The following is an 18890-nucleotide window of genomic DNA, read 5'->3' on the forward strand; positions in this document are numbered from 1 at the left end:
CATCTCTTCAATGGCACGCATGGTATAAATCTGTATGTTCCTAGTTCACATCTGATTTTCCACAACTCCTGCTGTCTGGAGTTTGTATACTGAATGTTTTTGGACATATATATTATCAATGTTTTGTCTGAGGAACGATCCAAAAACACTTTAAGCTGCAGTGTAGCCCTTTGAAGAGACTATACCTCATAGCCTCGTTGTCATTCATTAAAAATCAAAGATGGCGCTAGGGTGAATAGTCAATTCTCTTTTAAAAGCACTTGAGAGACCACATTATATCAGCCACAAGGCGGCACTCTATGATTAAATTACAGGTTTAATCGTGTTTAACCAGAGGTTCTCTGATATGACTTCAGTACTAACACATTGCCCAGACAATTATTATTGCTCTGAACTCTCACACTATCAGATCTGCTTAATGTGATAGTGTGACCGTTTGGTTGTTTAATACCAGCAGCTGCTTTTCATGTAAATTTAGATATTTTTAGGGGTGGTTAAAAGAAACACACAGAAGCTTTCAAATCCCATAAGGACAACAGCTCAAACTTTATACCCACACAAATGATTAAAATGACACACTTTCCCCCTGGAAACTATGGCCCTACCTGTTCATCCAAAGTGTGGATGGTTCACTCTGCAACCCCCAAATATACGCCCTTGTGAACAGGTAAGACAAAAACAAGTGTTCTACACTCCCATAAAATTTACTTAATTGATAATGTGGAATAATTGAAATTTTCTAAAGGCATTAACAGAAGCAGTAGTTGCAGTTAACCAAAATCTTTTTTTATTATTTTTTTTATGTGAATCATTGTACCTTTATTGACATTGTTGAATGAAGTTTATCTTTTTTTTACATATAGATTACAAGGCTCTTACTGATGACACCTATATGGACCGCTGTGCTTTGTGTGATAACAATGGCAGTCAGACTGGGTTTCTCTCGGGAGGAGGAATGAGCTGACTGAGAGTTGACTGAGCCGGACAGCAGGGAGACTTGTGCCTGCTGGATGAGCTGTGTTTCTGGCTCCCCTGGGTTTGATGGCATCCCTGGGCGGGACGGTTGAGATGGGCGTGAGGGTACCAAGGGAGACATTGGAGATACAGGTAATTCATTTTCAGATGTTTAATGTTATATTGCACAGATAGTGGCCCCAGAAAGCATATGGACACTTAAGGAACAATTCATGAATGTCTTTTGATAACCAAAATTCGATCAAATTTGCATTTCATTAATTTGCTATCATACAGTATTTCAGGAGCAATAAAAGACTGAATACTTCAGTCTTACCCATTTCTCTCTGTGAAAAGTCTTGTCTGGAAAACAAAAATCCTTCTTTGTGAAAGCCCAAAAGGGTCAAATGGTGAGCCAGATGAGCCAGGCTATGAGGGACTTGCAGGGAAAAGATGGTTCCCTGGAAACCCAGGTCTGAAAGGAGAGTATGGTGAGAGATCTTTCCCCTACCGCTCAGGTTTTAGCATAGGACTCATATGTAAAATTGGCCCCATTAGTGGAGGTTCCATCCGCTTCACCAAAAACTTCTACAATGAGAAGCACCACTGTGATGACATCTCTGAAAAGTTTCACTGCTCCATTCCTGGGATCAACTGCTTTATGTATCACCTTACCATTAATGTGGCTTTCACACTTGACCAGTTCCACTATGAAAATCTGGATCAGGCTTTGGGAGGGGCGATTTTAAATCTATCAGCTACAAATGAGGTTTGGCTACAGCTGTATGATGAAGGGGCAGACATATTTGATCATATTTGACATATTTACATCCTCTCTATCCATTTAGTACACTTTCATTTCAGATTCACAGATCAGATATGACCACAGTGAGTCCTTGCGTTCTGTCAGCAGTCTAAACATGTCACATCTATGCCAACTGGCTTCCTCCCAGTACAGCAGTTGGTGTGCAATTTAGCATTCTTCATCCACTGAGGTATTTATAGTCAATGTTCAAGGTCAATCTATATACCAACATGCTCAGCTATGACCTGAATATTTGTTATGATATTTAGGTTGTGTACATACAATACTTGCAAATGCAGTTCTGTGTGAATTGCAGCAACTCTTTAATCTCTGAGATTTCCGTAATTTTTATGAACCAAATAGTCTTGCAACTATTGAGAGTTTATGTTTATTAATTTTTATTATAAGTATTCTCAGGACTCTGGACTCTGTCCTAAAAGTTGAAAAACACACACTTTTGGGGTTTAAAGGGATAGTTCATCCCAAAAATGAAGTTTGACACCATTTACTCACCCGCAGGACTTTCTTTATTTGTGAAACACAAACAGACATGTTAGGCTGAATGTTAGCCTAAGTCACCATTCAATTTTATTGCATGGGGGGGGAAATCCAATGAAAGTCAATGGTGAAAGAGGCTAATATTCTGCCTAACATCTCTGTGTTCCACAGTAGAAAGTCAAACAGGTTTGAAACAACATAAGGAAAATAAATGATGACCATTTAACTTTTTATTTTTTTGTGTGAATTACAATATACCTTTCCTATGGAGGAAGCTCCAAACTCACAAGACAGTTTAGTGATTTGAACATATCGTGCAAATTAATTGTCACATTACTGACACAGACACAGTGAAGCAGGGCTGGACTGGGAAGATAAATCGGCCCGGGATTTTACATAACTGGCCCAAAACTTGTAGGGGGGTTCGCTGCCCTTTTCTGCATATCGTTTTGTTGCCCGTTATGCATAACGCAGTCCATTCGGCACATTTGCCCGATGGACATTCCGCCACTGATCGGCCCTAAAGTGCGTCGGCCCACCGGGAAAATGCCAGATTAGCAGTCCAGCCCTGCAGTGAAGATTGTGTGAATAATTATAAACTGATTTGTTGAAGATGGTTTCATTATGTTTTCACTGACAGTGTGTGAAACTAATAATCTTATAACAAAAAAGTTGGGATAATTAATTATGTAGGTTTGGATTGCTTTGTTAATTACAACCTGTTCATAAACTCTGCTATCGTGCAATCACAATTACTGCCAACAGCTCCTTTCTTTCTTTTAGTAATATTGCCAAAATAATATAGTTATATTAAATATAGAAATTATTAGTTTGTTGAATCAGTCAATTTGCTAGTTATAGTAAATTTGCAAAAACAGCTCAAGAACGTTAAAGCTTTTATTTGAAACATTCATAGAAAAAAATGGTACAAATCATATTAAAACAAATTACAAAGCAACACTTTTAGCAATTTATAAAAGAGTACAAAAAAGAAAGGGTTCAGAAGTGTATTAAATATTCATTTGAAGGGAGACTGCTGGGTAAATCTACATAGGAAAAATGGCAAAAATGTAAGAGGTGGTTATGATTACACTATATTCAAGTACACCATTCACCTCTTACACACTATATTTGTTTTGTTTTGTTTTTTTACAAAGATATGAAAATCATTTCACATACTCCTCCATCGAAAGAGCTTTGCAGAAGTAGAAAGTACTCTCCCTGTCTGAAAGTCCAGTTACATGGGCCAATTTAATCAGCAAAATGTCACAAGAACCAAAGAAATAGTTTCCTATAAAAGTGCTATGAGACTCTAGAGCTAAGAAATACAGAGAACACGAAAATACATGTGAGCAAACCAAAGTGAAATTGTGTCTTTATATGTTATGGTAGTTGTTTATCTACAACCCACGTTCTGTCCTGTTCTATAATTCTTGGTAAACATTGACATGGGTTCCTTATTTCGTTCTGTAGTCTCCTGTGTAAGCATGGGGGTCATCCTGGCCAGGGTATCGGTCACCATATCCTCTCAGGACATCCTGAAAACTAGTTGCTCCTTGATCCTGGGGGCCATATCCAGCATATGGATCCTCCTGTCCACTCATGTAGGGATCGTATTGCTGCTGGTCATAGCCTGGGGTCTCAGAGTAGGACTCCTCGTGATGTTGGGGGACCTCCTCATGGTGGGCTTGCTCATCGCGGTGCTGCTGGTTTGGCTGGGCCACTTGATGCTCCTCTTGAGGAGAAAGACTGGCATGTTCGGCTGCCTCAGGCTCATAGCGGCGTAAACGGCAGTTTCTGTCATACTCTGGGTCGCAGTGTGGGTCAGGCTCAATCACCCCATTTCTGGTTCCATCTGCATTTAAGTGTGGCTCATATGCTTCGGGAGTGTAGGATGGCTGTCTGTGTGTACCAGAACGGGGCTCATTTTGGGAACCCAGTGGGAAACACTCTTTATCATAGCCGATGAAGCACTCATACCCCTCTTTGGTCTTACCTCGGGGTCCCAGAGGATGTTGGGTTTCCTCCGGTTGGTGCCTTGGGGGCTGGAGTTGGATGGGAACGCGTCTACGCATGTCGGCCCCAGCAGATGCATCACGGAACATGGCGTAAGGGTCATGACGAGGGCTGGGTGGTGCACGCATTGTGCCGGCTTCTGAAGTGGGCTCATCCTTTGGATTTTGAGGGGCCAAGCTGGCAAACCTTGTGGCTGTCAGAGGGTTGCAGTTGTCATTGTAGAGAGGGTTGCAGGGTTTGTCCAAGGTGGGTGGAGAAGATGGGGCTTCCAGGTTCTGGGCAGATGCCAGAGCAGCAGCGTAAGCACAGTATGGGTCAACACGGGGGTCACAACGTGGATGACCCAGGTACAGACCAGATGGTGCCTTCTGTACCAGATGGGGGGCACAGCGAGGATCGCTCTTAGGGTCACAGCCAAGATGTGCATAGGATGGGGCAAGGGCAGCAGCAGGCTTGTATCCGTAAGCAGCACGCAGATGGTACTGAAGACACTCTACGTCCTCAGCATCACAGATGCGCAACAGCTCTGCCCTTTGCTCAGCTGACAGGAAGGGCTGCACCATTGGGGAATAATAGTGGTATCCAGAATTTGGATCCTTCACAACAGGCTTGTAGAGGTAGGCTGGTGCTTTCACTGGTGCAGGGGCAGGAGTAGCGGCTTTGACAGGGGCAGGGGCCGGGGCCAGGTATGGGTAATAGGAATGTCCCTTTGAGTACAAGCAGTATGGGTCTCTGTAAGGGTCACAAGACTTGATTGGGGCTGGCGCTGGTGGCTCAGCTTTGGGTTTGGGCCTGCTGGTATAGGAGGCCACACAGTTTGGGTCTTCAGACTCGGCGCAAGATGTGTAGATGTCACCGAGGTGTTGCAGGTACATTTTGTAGGAGCGACTTGCCTCAGCCCGATTCTTGTTCTGCAAGTATGCCAGATAGACACGATCCAGTTGTGCAACCTGACAGACAAAAACAAATTATCTTGATTCTGTACTTGGATTATGCAAGCACCATAAAACACAAGTTTTTTTTTATCATTTACTCAAATGACATAATTTATTTTGCAGAACACAAACTGAGATAGTTTTAAGCATGAATTATTTATTTTTGTCCATATAATGTAAGCTAGTGGGGTCCAAAACTTTCAAGCTCTAAGAAGGACATAAAGGCAGCATAATAATATTCTGTTTGTTTAAATCTATAGTTAGTTTAATCTATGTTTTCTGAAGTGACATGATAGCATTCTAACCCTTATTCAATCCTTATTGACCTAAATGCTTCACTTCTGCCCAGCTCTTCGATGCATGTTCATTACAGAACCTCGTTCACACATCCTTATGCTTTGCACATTTACATGTTTTTTTGAGAACTGACGCGTGTGTTATACAACCCGAAGTTCTTGCATGTGTCAAATGCGAGTTCGAGTAAATAAGCTTCTATCCTGAACATGCATTGGAAAGCTGGGCAGAGGTGAAGCTTTTTGGTGAAACTTTTGGTGTAGACCTTTTGCTTAGTTTTTCAAACAAAGGTTTTTTCAATCATAGTACTACAGAAGACATGGATTTATAGACACAAGTTGGATAATTGGACTATTCTCATGCTGCCTTTGCATCGTGAAAGTTTTGGACCTTATTGACTTACATTGTATGGTAAAAAACAAATCATTCATCCTTCAAAAATATCAGGAGAAAGAATGTCACAAGTATGAGATGGCATTAGGGTGAGTAAATAATGAGAGAATAATTATTAAACTATTCCTTTAATCAAGGCATGCACCTCATCCTTTATGAGATTAACCCTCAAGTTCTGTTTGGGTTCTGAAAGACACCAATGGCACTTTATTAACTTAAATCTGGTTGATACTCCATAGTCCATACATTTTCTCATGTTATTTGCACTTATTTTAAACAAAATTTTTACTTGATAACATATTTTAAACGTCATCCATGAAAATGTAACATTACTTCTGTTGCGGTCTCCGAAACTCTATTTATAAAACATGAATAAATGCAATTAATTTTGACATGTGTATACACTGTAGAAGTAAAGTGCCTTTTAGTTATTTTGATTTATTTTATTCTATTTAGATTGTTCCCAATTAGAAACAATGATACAAAAATTAATAACAGTCACATTTCTAAAAAGTGCTCACAAAGTGATACAAATGAGGGTTAAAGCTTTAATAATATCGGTGTACTATGTTTCAATTAGATGAACATATATAAAAATGAAGAGAAAGAGAAGAGGTTGATTTTGAAAGTGCAAGAGTTATTACACATACTGTACAGGTATATATTATTGGAGTATCATTGCCGTTTGGGTCATAATTGCCATACTTACTCCTTCTTGGTTCCCATTGTCTGTGAAGTATTTGTACCAACCCCAGAAGTCAGAATGCTGCTTGTACCAACTGATGTTTCTCTTGTTACGAATTAGTCTCCTTGGGCCTGTCTCGATGCCTGCCTCATCATTGCTTCCATCTATGAAAAACATCCATCTATGAGTTACTTTACTGTGAAAACCTTACATTCACACACTGATTAGCTATAACAATTTGTGTGATAAGGTGTAAAACACACAAGTTATTATGTTGTTGTTTCATTCCTGGATTGAGGCTTTAGAAAGACACTGACAGAACAGGAGCATAAAACATACTTACCATCTCCTTTTAAACGCTGGGTAACAGGGCCAGCCAGCAGAAAATCTGTTAAAAAATAAAAAGAGAGAGAGGGAAATGAGGGGGTCCAGGTCTCAACCAGATGTTGCATTTGTCAAAGACAGTATAAAATGCTTACAGATGATAATGACCCAATGGGCTGCAGGTAGCAGGAAGCAGTTTTACAAGTTTTGGGAGGGGGTGAGTGGTGGTGGTGGTAATATACAGGGTATTGTGGAAAATTAATCTTCAAACAGTGCACATCAGCACTTTGATGTCTAGCAGCAGGGGGTTGCAATAACTGGCCCTGCTGCAAGCAAAACCTATAAAATCTACAAAGGGAAAGATTATACCTGCAGGTGAACCTTATTATCCTAGCATTAGAAGGAAAAATAATTGTATGAATCAGCACATTTTCCACCTTAAGTTTCTGAAGGTGATGTTCATCTCTGCTAAAATTGGGACAAGTGGTTTCTGGATATGTGGTATTTAATGTGAGGACACTGAACTGAAGATCTCTGTGTCTTGACCATTGTCTGAGGGGGTTAAGGAAATGTTGCTCTTTATCAGCAGGTTTATTTTGTTTATGAGATTGTAAAAGTGCTGGCACATCTGGAAACCAGGGTATTTAAGTTTTGCTTACAGTCGTTAATAATTTTACCAGTTACAAAGTAAAAGTAAAGGCCTAGCACTCAGAAACATGATATCCCCTCATTTGCTCAGGGCTTTTGGGGGCGGGGGTTCATTCAGGTGATATAAATGGGTTTCTAAAAGATCTGGAATTTTATTGTTGAACTGTTAAAAATAAAGAGTTATGCTCTGAAAGAGTAATATGTATACATCATGAAAGAATAACTTAGAATAATTAAAAATTCTCACCAGGTAAGAACTGTGTTGCTAGCAGCAATCCAGTGAACATACGGAAGAGGTTAGACCCCTTCAAACGAGCCATCCTTAACCTTACTTATTCCTGTGGATGAATTCATGTAATTATAGCATTTGCATTTGTATTTTTAATATTAATTATAGCATTTAAATTCTATGTTTCTGATGTTAGAATTTTCTTAGACATGTTAAGCACTAATGCCTAAAAACATGACTCAAATGTGTTGTCTAGACATTAAATTAACTTCTATCATGAATAAATTAACAAATGAGTTATTATGAGAGAGAGAGAGAGAGAGCTTCCTTCTTGGCTGACACGCCTGCTCCATTTCTTGATATTTTAAATTTGAAAATATTTGAACTGTTATTTAAAAATTTCACAGAACAAGAGTTTCACAGTTATTAGTTAAAGGAATATTCCTGGTTCAGTAATGTTAAGCTCAATCGACAGCATTTGATCATTACCACGAACAAATATTTTTCAACTTTTCCCTATTTTTCTTAACAGGCCTTTTCATTTCTGGAACATTTCAGGCCAATTTTTATAGTTTTTAAAGACAGATGTGAACATTGTAATTTTATAAAAGCACTTACATTAATATAGCCGTTTAAATTGTCATTTTTGCAGGCTTACAAGATTTATGCTGTTACGTCTTCATGGAAAATTGGATATAACTTCACACAGAAAAGGTTAGTAAGTGATTTTATCACACTAAAATCAAGTTAACATGCATATTGTTTATGTCTTGTAATACTTTTTAAAAAGCATTTTAAGGTTTACTGATTAGCCCCATTCACTTCAATTGTAAGTACCTCACTGCAACCCACATTTTTGCTTTTTTTTTTAAGAAAAGGAGGTATAAGTCGAAATGCATTTTTGTGGGATCAACATTATGCCACAAATGCTGTCGATTGAATTTAACTTTTATTGAACCTGGTATATTCCGTTCATTTTTTACCTGTTTGCAATTTAATTTATAAAATTCACTCATCTGTATCTATGTCAGTTATTACCATTTTTTTCGCTCTCCAGTGCACCCTTTATGGTGAAATCCTTTTGGTAAAGGATATTTATGAATTCCAGAATAATCAATAAACGGTCTTCTAATGTGGACATATTAATATTTAATTATACAAAAAGACAGCTTTTGAATTGTATGTTTAAGCTTTCACTTCTAGCACTGGAAATTAGATCAAGTATGATTTTAAAAAGTCTGTGAATATTGTTAAATGTCTTTTTAAGGGTGTTTAAATGAAGAAAGGAGTTTAATTCCTTTTAATCATACGAAATTGGTTGATAAAGGGGTTTAAGTGTCTTACCTGTGTTAGGATGAGGAGATGCGAGTCGCTGGTTAGAGGAAGTCTGTTGCAGAGCCGACTGGGCCTCAAAACTCAGTTCTAGAGCTGACTGACTGCAACAAGATGTTGAGCCAAACCCTTTGAGTACTACTGTCTCAACACACCCCTGGATAAAGACCACCAATGAAAACCTGGCCACAGTTTAAACCCAACCTTGATAATTAAAAACAAGAAAGGTGCATCCCATGGAGCAGAGTTCATGCTGCTTCCAACAATGCGATTGGCTTTCTCTGGGCCAGCAAGTCAGCCAGTAAAATAATGTAATTATAGACTGAGTGAGAGACAGGTTAGAAGATAACATCAACTCTTTTTTATGTTCAGAAGGGAAAGAAAGAAAAATGCAGGGGGGGATTAATCAAATAATTTTCTATAAACAAATTTTGTTTTTGTCAAAAAAAGCCATCCAATATCTCCTGCAATTGCTCAAATAGGTTTTGTGGATTCTACAGTTGCTTTTAGGTCTACTGGTTGCACACACACACACACACACACACACACACAAAAATACCTTTATGTTTTGAGTAACCGAGAAGTTAGTTGGACATTTTATGTTTAGTTTTTCTGAGCATTCAAATAAGCCACAAAAAAAAGTTTTAGGATTTTCTTTGATGAAATTGGCCAATAAGTTAGTAAATGTACGTTTTGGTCCATTTGGTAACACCTAAACTAAGTCTTTTGTAAATAGAATCACAGATTGAAATGCCAGATATCTATGAATGGCATATCACAAATAAAATGTACTCAAGTATAGAAAAAAGGATGAAAGCCTCAAGGGGAATTTATCATACATCTGCCAAGCATCAGATCAATCCATCATCCCAAAATTAAATGAACAGAACAAAATTAAAAGTGGTAATTCACTTTTAGAACACTGTCCCATATGTGGCAAATAGAACATATGGCAGTGATACAAATAAGAGTTCAGTGTATGATTTATTCATTTAACCTGATAGTACCAGATAGAGTGATTATAGAGTCAGTTCAGATAAATCTGTAAAGAAAAATGTTTTTTTCTGTCAATGTCAGAGATGGGTCTAAAACATCTGTATCTTATGTTAACAGCGGATCACACATGTAATTATGACCCCTTAAAGGTGTTCAGGAATGCGCAAAAACCTACAATCAAGGCTAGAAACAGATTTCAGCCTAGGAAGAAACACGTTTACAATAATTCCAACTTTGGACTCGGAATGTCTGGGATTTTTAAAATGTAGAAACATCTGGCACGAGGAAGACATATTATTTCACAAAATTTTAATGACGAAAAAAAACTAAGCTGAAAAGTTTACAATAAAGCATCACAAGATAAAAACAAATCCATGTACACAATTAACATTTTTATACAATCAAGTAATCCAGCCTAGTTGTCCTCTTCATCACTGAAGATCATCGTCATCAAATAGATCCTCAAAATCTGTGGGAACAAAAGTGTGAGTTTATGCAAAACAAAAAGAACACTTTTTTTTCTTATAATAAACATTCAGTACTCTTTAGTCTGCTACAAAGACGTGTCAAATGTGTGAAACTCAGATTATCCCGGATTAAAAACAGATGTCTTGTTGAATAATGTGCACACATGAATCTATGATATTCCATTCCTGTACTTTTACTAAAGTAAGCATATACACCCTTATCTGGTGATCTGCAATATTTTCTGTAATGCTTTTAAAAGGGCCCCCAGATAAAAATGCCCCTGAGTGACACGTGTTCAGCTACCTCAAGCACTATAGATGGATACAGAGGCTCTAAAGAGGGAAGACCTGCTGCGCTGGAGCCAATGAAAGCTAATAAAAGTGCTTTACATGGGCTCAGCTTATACCTCCTTTACTCTTTAACTGCCTGTTTTTAGGTCATCCTTTGCCAAGCTGGAACTACATTTACTAAACTGTATAGGGTAGGCGGAAAGCATAAAGAAAATTGTAGAGTCTGCCAATTTAAGCACTCAGCAATACTCTGTTGCCAAGCAAACAAAAGAAAACAGCAACTTAAAGGGGTATGTTGGTAAAACATGAACAAAAACATTTTAATTTAGACACAATTTGGTAAATAAACTTTCAGAGGGCAACTAACTATGGCTCCTACACACTACACAACTTTCAAAGATGTTGGATCGTGGTAACGTTCATATTACACAACTGTCTGTCTTGTCATTTAAGTAGTATCGTTTTCAAATGATATGACGAATCCGTGACAAGGATTGGGGTGAACACATTACAAAACATTTCACTATTGACGAATCCCCGACGACTCTGCCTGGACTCCAAATTACGTTTCACAACGGAGTACACGCGAAAAGTGATACGAGACTACGAAAACAAATGCGTGATCATATGTTATGCATTTCAGAATATGATGTGTATGTTTTTAATCACCTCAAGTTAGCTCCAACTGAAAAATCTACCAATTTGCTTACTCCAAGAGAATTGGCAGTTTCTCTTAAACTCTTCTCTTTCTCCACCCAGTTGTGGTACAGTTCAGAGGAAACATAAAATCACTGGTGCTCCTGCCAATGTTCCAATAATTTTTCCTCCATTTCTTCAGTCCAATTAAGAGTTTCTTGATATCGCAGCCATGCTAGTTGATGTTCTGTTGCAGGTACATCAGGACTCCTCCCACTGAACCTTCCCGTGACCTGTTTCTTGCTCTCTCATTGGCTGTAGATCAACGCTGCAGTTGTATTCAGTCAAAACATACTTCACACTGCGTGATTTGGAGTCGCAGACAGGTCCAGGTATTTAACATCCTAGATATCTCGCTGACATTGGCGACGCGTCCGCGATTCTCTCAAATCGCATCTTTGATAGTTCATACATTGCGATCGTTGCTCACGGGAGCGAGCTCCGATTTGACCAAGATTTCAGGCTTTTGCCTGTGATCTCCACAAAACTGTCGGCGAGCAAAAATCGGGCTTAAAATCTTGTAGTGTAAACTCGGCATTAGAAACACTACAAATTGTGCCATCTTAAAAGTCATGTGAACAGCTATTTTGTTTTTTTAAGTTTAAGACCTCTGTCAACGTGTATTTTTAAAACATCACGTTAAAAAATGATTACTGAATTTCTTCATAGTGAGCCCATAGTTGACATTAAATCAATGAGTTTTCAGTCATGTATGAAGTTTTTGTGAATCTCACCATTGAAAAAGTCTGAATGCACTGCCTTCTCGTTTGCTGCCAGGTCCATCAGCAGTCCAGTGCTGCCCCCTGCCTGTCAACACACATCATTACAACATTAAAGGGAATAATTCTACTATTGTGATGCTATGGCACTTTTTCGGACCACTGTCTCCTTAAGATGATTTGCTTATGTGTTCCTCTTTGTAAGTCGCTTTGGATAAAAGTGTATGCCAAAAGAATAAATGTAAATGTGGTTCACCCAAATATGAAAATTCTCTCCTAATTTTCTCACCCTCATGCCATCCCAGATGTGTATGATTTTCTTTCATCAGCTGAACACAAACATTTTTAAAAGAATATCTCAGCTCTGTAGTTACATTTGATCCAAATTAACGGTGACCAGAATTTTGAAGCTTCAAAAAGCACAAAGGCAGCATAAAAGTGATTAAATCCACAGGCAATATGATAGGTATGGGAGAGAAACAGATACATTTTTAAGTACTTTTTTACTATAATTTACTGATTTCACTGAATCATTTTGCTTTTGTCTTTTAATTTAATTATTCTGTTTTATTATTTTTATCTAATTAATTTTTTATGTATCTTGTATTTTCTTTCCAATTTATATGTAAAGCCATTGTGTATGAAATAAGCTGTATATATAAACTTGCCTTGCCTATAAATTCTCCTCCCTGCCCAGTAGGTACCGACATGCACAAATAATGTAAATCACCAAAAAGAAAAGGACTCCAAGGAGAAAAGAGGGCTGATAAAAGTTGGAATTTACATGTCTTAAATATCAATGTTTCTCACCCAGTCCTATCATATCACCTCTGAAGACATGGATTAAACCACTGGAGTCATATCACATTACTTCTATGTTGTCTTTATGTGCTTTTGGGAGCTTCACATTTCTGGTCACCATTAATTTCCATTATATGGACCAACAGAGCTTAGATATTCTTCTATAAATAAATGATGAGAGATTTTTACATTTTTGGTTGAACTATTTCTTTAAGTTAAATCGATTCTATTTGTAGATTAGATATTGTTTCATGCCAAGTATTGCAGCATTACACAGAATAACGCCTTCATGTCTCCAATGTGACAACGGCAAGGAAAAAACACAACTTATTAAAACGTGTCAACAGCCTTGTCATGACATTTCCTCATAGGTTTATGTAAACCCAACCAATTCATGCCTTTTAGAACAGATGACGAACAATAAATGCTAAATAACTACGCTAAAACACAAATAATTTACCTAATATCAGCATTTGTTGGAGATTGTACTTTTACACTATATATACGGAAGATTAATAGTTATAACAATGACATGTATAAGCTCAATAGTAGTCTCTTCCTTAATAGAAGTAAGAGAGATTTTTTTTAAAGCGTTTCACATGTTTTATGACACAGACTTTCGCATGCAAACACCAACCTCATCGAGGTCGACATACGGACCGGCTCCCTCAGGAAACATTTCATCAACGGCTGGCTTCATAACTTCGGCGTGAGTGTTTAAAGTCAGTGATGAACAAATTCTCAAATTACGTCTTTATTTAGCAGTACACCTCAGTGTCACATTTACCAAAACAAATCCTCTCTTGATTTCCGGTTGTGTGTTACATGAAAATGTAACCGGCTAGAAAACCAGTCCACTGGCTCGGTTGGAGAATTGGCGCTTACACATTTAAAGGGATAGTTCACCAAAAAATGAAAATTCTCTCATGCCATCCCAGATGTGTATGACTTTCTTTCTTCTGCAGAACACAAATTAAGATTTTTAGAAGAATATCTCAGCTCTGTAGGTCCATACAATGCAAGTGAATGGTGACCAGAACTCTTACAGTCCAAAAAGCCTATGAAGGCAGCATAAAAGTAATCCATAAAACTCCAGTGGTTAAATCCATGTCTTCAGAAGTGATGTGATTGGTTTGAGTAAGAAACAGATCAAGTCCTATTGTTTTTAACAAATTTTTACTATAAATCTCCACTTCCCATACTGCTTTTGTTTTGGCAATTCACATTGTTTTTGCATATCTCTCCCTATTGGTCAGGGCTGGTCAAAGGTGGAGATTTAGAGCTGAGATAGTTTTTATAAAAATCTTTGTTTGTGTTCTGCAGAAGAAAGAAAGTCATACACATCTGAGATGGCATGAGGGTGAGTAAATGATGAGAGAATTTTCACTTTTGGTGGAACTATCCCTTTAATTTCATTGTAGCATATTAAAAGCATTTTATGTGTCAGGATGCCATTTTATTGTTTATTTACATAATACTGAATGTTTCACACACACAACATTTCCATTTCCCCCTACCCTTCTCTTTTTGTAGATCATGCAGTATAATATAGCACTTGCAAAAGCAGGCTAAAATGCCATACAATTAATCTAATTATACATAACATTTTATTTTAATGGTTGTACTTTAAGGATATATGGCTAACAATGAGAATGCATCATTCTAAGGCGATGAATGCGTTAAATTATATTTCTACTTGCATATAAATAGGGATTTATTGTTAGCTTCTAATAACATATAACTAAATACTCATATATGATCTAATTACATCCACTCAGTGATCATGCTCTGCCACTTCATAGCCCAGCGTGTCGCCCAAGTGTTGATGGCCGAAGAAAGTTCTTCACATTTCACTGATCTGGTTGTAGGCCCCAATGCTGCGGAAGTATTCCACATAGTTCCAGAAATCGGAGGTGGAATATGGCCAGAAGGGCACTGCTTGAGTCTCATCGTAGAGTACTATGTGTCAGAAAAATAGAGCTGGTGTATTTCTGTAGAATTCCTGCATTCCAGAATAAATGTGTCTAAATTAGCCTCTAATTATGCATTAACAGACATGCATAGCTACATAAAGTTGGCAGCACCAAACAGGTATATTCTTCATAGAATAAAATTATTAGTTCAAATAACAGTTGTGTGTTTAGAGATGACTTGAGAATTTATAATGCCACTTTAAGTGTAAAGTAGGCTGGTTGAAGTGTAAACAAAAAGAGTAAATAGTCTGTTTACCTCCTACAGGAATTAATCTGGCATCTGTAAGAGGAGAAGGTAGAGGAAGAGTGAATGAAATTTGAATTCCTTGCTCACAAAGAGCTGATTCAGGCATAGAGGACTATGAGGATTCAAGAAATGTGTGAATTTCTTCCTACACACAGCTGAATGCTAAATTCTACTTAAATATATTGTTTTCAATATTTACCTGCAGTTACACAATTGTGTGTTTGAGTATTTCTTTATTTTATAAATAAGACACCTATGACTGTTTAAAGTTTTACTTTGTAACTAACAAATGCAACAATATTTAGTATAAAATAGGGTAATTCTCATATTCTGAAAATATTGAAGACCAGTTAGGCCTAGCATTTGATATATACTGCTTACCACTCAGATTATTGGCAAGAAAACATAAAAAGAACCCCAAAAACACCACTTCATCCTTATCTGAAAATAAATAAAGATATGACAAAATACATTTACAAATTCAAATTTAAAGTAACATTAAGTAAGCTAGAGAAACTTTAGGAAAAACTTTAGTATCTCATTATATTCTTGTCTACCCTTAAAACTTTGATTCCATAATTTGGGCAAAGTTACAGTTTGGAAATATAAAAAAATTAAAATAAATATTGCTAATTGCTTTGGAAATAAACAGCATTACCTGCTTTGCAGCAGTTGTATGAGGTCAGTCTGTTTCTGAGGGCTAAAAAAGAAATAGTGCTTATCACAGGTTCTGCAGAGACTGGACACCAGGTTCAGGAAATTTTTGTCCCCTCCCAAACCAAATCTACATCATCAAAACCCACCTCAACACTGTCCATTTTATGCATTTCAAATTAAGGCTTATTCAACATTTATAAACCTATGAAAGTTAAGTATAAAAATTGCTCGAATTCACCTTCCAAGAACATGCCAATTAATATTCTATTAATCTAAACACAGCAAGATTTCATCACTATAAAGCATTCAGAAAATAATATAATTTTTTATATTTTAGATATAGCTATCATTTTTGTGCTAATGCACAAATCAACTTGCACAGGACATGTGACTCCATACAATCATTATTCATAAATTACAGAGAAACATGATACAGAAAAAACTGCACAAGAGAGACTTGCTTTATTTTCACAAGAGCACAAGGGGGGGAAAAAATTATGTAATCTCACGTTATACGCGTCAGCTAGTTTCAGATGGCTGTTTTGGCAACATGTAGGCAACAGTTTTTGGTCATAAATGTTTTATATAAATCTTACCATTAAAAGACATACTGCATGTAAATATTGACCAAAGGAACGTAACTTTAACCAAAATAATACAATTCAGTTTTCATTGTTCAAATGGGACCATCACATCCTTGCTGATCTGTGGGTACCATTCTGCTCACATCGATATTGTCTCGTGAGAAGATCTCTTTGGCATGGTAGACGGTCTCTGCAGGCAGGATGCGCATGCGTGCCAGAATCCAGGCATAGTCAACATGGAACAGTCTGAGAACATCAGTGCAAGAATAAAGAAGGGCCACGCTGTTGTAGTCAGTAGACAGCACCCAGTATGGGGCATAGGGTGTGACTGCATAAAAAAAGAGGCAAAAAGTGAATTACATTATGAAGAACCCTTCACAAAAACAGTGAACATAGAGAAGCATTTTAGAATGTTCTAAAACTTCTAAAATAATCAAGCATACAGATGTTATTCATACTGTATTTTCCACAAAAAAAGCCCTATCCAAGCAACAAGCAAGCAATTAAATAAATTAATCAATTATAGACACAATTGGAGACCTGATCCATATACACCACATTCATGGACTTACAGTAGGAGAAACTGACTCCAAGCTTTGCTGGTTCCCTTATGTCCTGGCCAACTGCTGTACCCTCTGCAGTTCTAACTTTTCCTTTGCTGTGAGATGAGAATTTGAAAACCACCAGTTACTGACATACAACTTAATACCTAGATAACTGGCAGTGAGAAAACACAAATGAATACACAAGTCATTACGTTTTAGTTGATAGTTAGTTAATAAATGACTCACTACGTCTGAATGTTGAGAACTTGGATGGTTTTGTCAGGTCTCACCACGTAGTTTGCCTCAATGCACTTGCCCCTCTCAAAAGATGCCGGGAGCTTTTCGATCTCATACCACTTTCCAAGATACTTTGAGGGGAATTTTTTATATTTAATTTTAATAAAAACTTTGCTCCCTTTCCACCATTAAGATTCAATATGAGAAGCAATACTATTTTATACAGACCTACCTTATTTAGCTCAAAGTTTGGTTGGACCATTGGTGTTGGGCAGGGGCCCCAATGAAATGTCTGAGCATAGACCAATGGAAGCAGAACAGGTACAAACACCCCAATCACAGCCTTCATCCTGCCAAAAGCTGCTGTCTATACTGCAGTGAAAAGATAGTTATTGTTCATGAGTCATTAGCACAAGATACATGAGTCAGCATTTCATACTGCCTTAATTGTCATGACATGACGATATTAATTTATGTAACAAAGCATTAAATGCATTTTGTATGATGCATCTAAAACTATTCCCATTATGATAACTTTATAAATGAGATGTATGTAATGAATATGGAATGTTGCTAGACTATAGACAGTTCAGTGCAAGTGCAATACAGTAGCACAGGTTTATGATATGATATTAAGCAGTCTTTTGATATGAATGTCGCAAACTCAGTAACTGATTTCAAGCTGTTACTTTACACGCCAATAAAAAGCACACAATCATTTTTCTTCTCAGGCTATAAATGCAATAAAAAATAATCCAAAGAAAATGTAAAACCAATGCTTATAATTAAACAGAGAATACACAGTAATATATGCATACACATAAATTGAGATGGTACAATTTTATATCAGATGATGGTAAGCCTATATCACAAAAAACTGACATAACAATAACAATGCAAAGTAAATCCATACCTATGTTGAGCTTGTTCTTAGAGCCGAAGGTGTGGAGTGTGTACAGGTCTTCTCACAGTGTGCTGTCTGGAGGAGGAGACATTATATTACAGACTGCGATTGTGTCATCATTGAGTTATAACAAGAAGCAGCTGATTAGCTGAATAGATGTCATGGGACCAATGGAGAGACAAGGTGTGTGTTGTTGGAGTAGATTTCCATTTGCCTAGACGTTATGTATTGAAACAGTAATGAAAATTGCCTGAAATTTTTGTTGCTTACCTTACTTTGCTTTATTGCTGATTTTCAGTCTCTTGTTCATTCACAAAACTGACCATTTGACTCTACTGGCTTTAGCCAGACATTTATGACTTCATTCCTGATTCCAATTGGACGTAATGGACAAATGAAAATGAAAGTGTTCTTTGTCAAGAAGCAAAGTTTATTGGAGTTTTATTATATATTTAGTGGCTCCAAAAGTATTTGGGCATGTAGGCTACACTAAAACATGACTAAAACATGCCATTTCATTAGATAATCTGCAAACTAATGATTTCCATTATTACATTTAGCCATAGACATTTTTTATTTATTTTAACCAACTGATACTTTTAGTGGACGTATGAAGAAGGAAGGTGTGCTTATGTTATCTTTCTTTTAAATAAATCCCAC

At 37.2% G+C, this 18890-nt stretch overlaps 3 protein-coding genes and 1 pseudogene across 4 annotated transcripts; 1 reads left to right on the plus strand and 3 right to left on the minus strand.

Annotated features, from left to right (window-relative positions):
* Window positions 1-595: 595 nt before the first annotated feature.
* On the plus strand, window positions 596-1774 carry LOC127635022 (adiponectin-like; annotated as a pseudogene).
* Window positions 1775-3162: 1388 nt separating this feature from the next.
* On the minus strand, window positions 3163-9265 carry LOC127635301 (uncharacterized). The gene is made up of 5 exons (XM_052115224.1): window positions 9126-9265; window positions 7800-7890; window positions 6924-6968; window positions 6605-6744; window positions 3163-5223 (listed from the first exon to the last, which is right to left on the minus strand). The coding sequence occupies exons 2-5, from the start codon at window positions 7870-7872 to the stop codon at window positions 3715-3717; spliced, it is 1767 nt and encodes a 588-aa protein (XP_051971184.1). The 5' UTR covers window positions 7873-7890; window positions 9126-9265; the 3' UTR covers window positions 3163-3714.
* Window positions 9266-10102: 837 nt separating this feature from the next.
* Window positions 10103-13815, minus strand: LOC127635286 (COP9 signalosome complex subunit 9). Its single transcript, XM_052115198.1, has 3 exons — window positions 13721-13815; window positions 12298-12370; window positions 10103-10578 (listed from the first exon to the last, which is right to left on the minus strand). Exons 1-3 carry the CDS (start codon window positions 13781-13783, stop codon window positions 10541-10543), a joined length of 174 nt encoding a protein of 57 aa, XP_051971158.1. The 5' UTR covers window positions 13784-13815; the 3' UTR covers window positions 10103-10540.
* A 2467-nt stretch (window positions 13816-16282) lies between these two features.
* On the minus strand, window positions 16283-18322 carry LOC127635241 (apolipoprotein D-like). 2 transcript variants are annotated; one of them, XM_052115136.1, is made up of 5 exons: window positions 18240-18291; window positions 17559-17693; window positions 17336-17457; window positions 17117-17202; window positions 16283-16872 (listed from the first exon to the last, which is right to left on the minus strand). In XM_052115136.1, the coding sequence occupies exons 2-5, from the start codon at window positions 17673-17675 to the stop codon at window positions 16637-16639; spliced, it is 561 nt and encodes a 186-aa protein (XP_051971096.1). In that variant the 5' UTR covers window positions 17676-17693; window positions 18240-18291; the 3' UTR covers window positions 16283-16636. The 2 variants fall into 2 exon arrangements, with proteins under 2 accessions (XP_051971096.1, XP_051971097.1); XM_052115137.1 differs by having other exon boundaries at window positions 16286-16872; window positions 17559-17698; window positions 18240-18322.
* Between the last annotated feature and the right edge of the window lie 568 nt (window positions 18323-18890).

This window comes from Xyrauchen texanus, chromosome 42 (genome assembly GCF_025860055.1).
Source record: "Xyrauchen texanus isolate HMW12.3.18 chromosome 42, RBS_HiC_50CHRs, whole genome shotgun sequence".
Classification (NCBI taxonomy): domain Eukaryota; kingdom Metazoa; phylum Chordata; class Actinopteri; order Cypriniformes; family Catostomidae; genus Xyrauchen; species Xyrauchen texanus.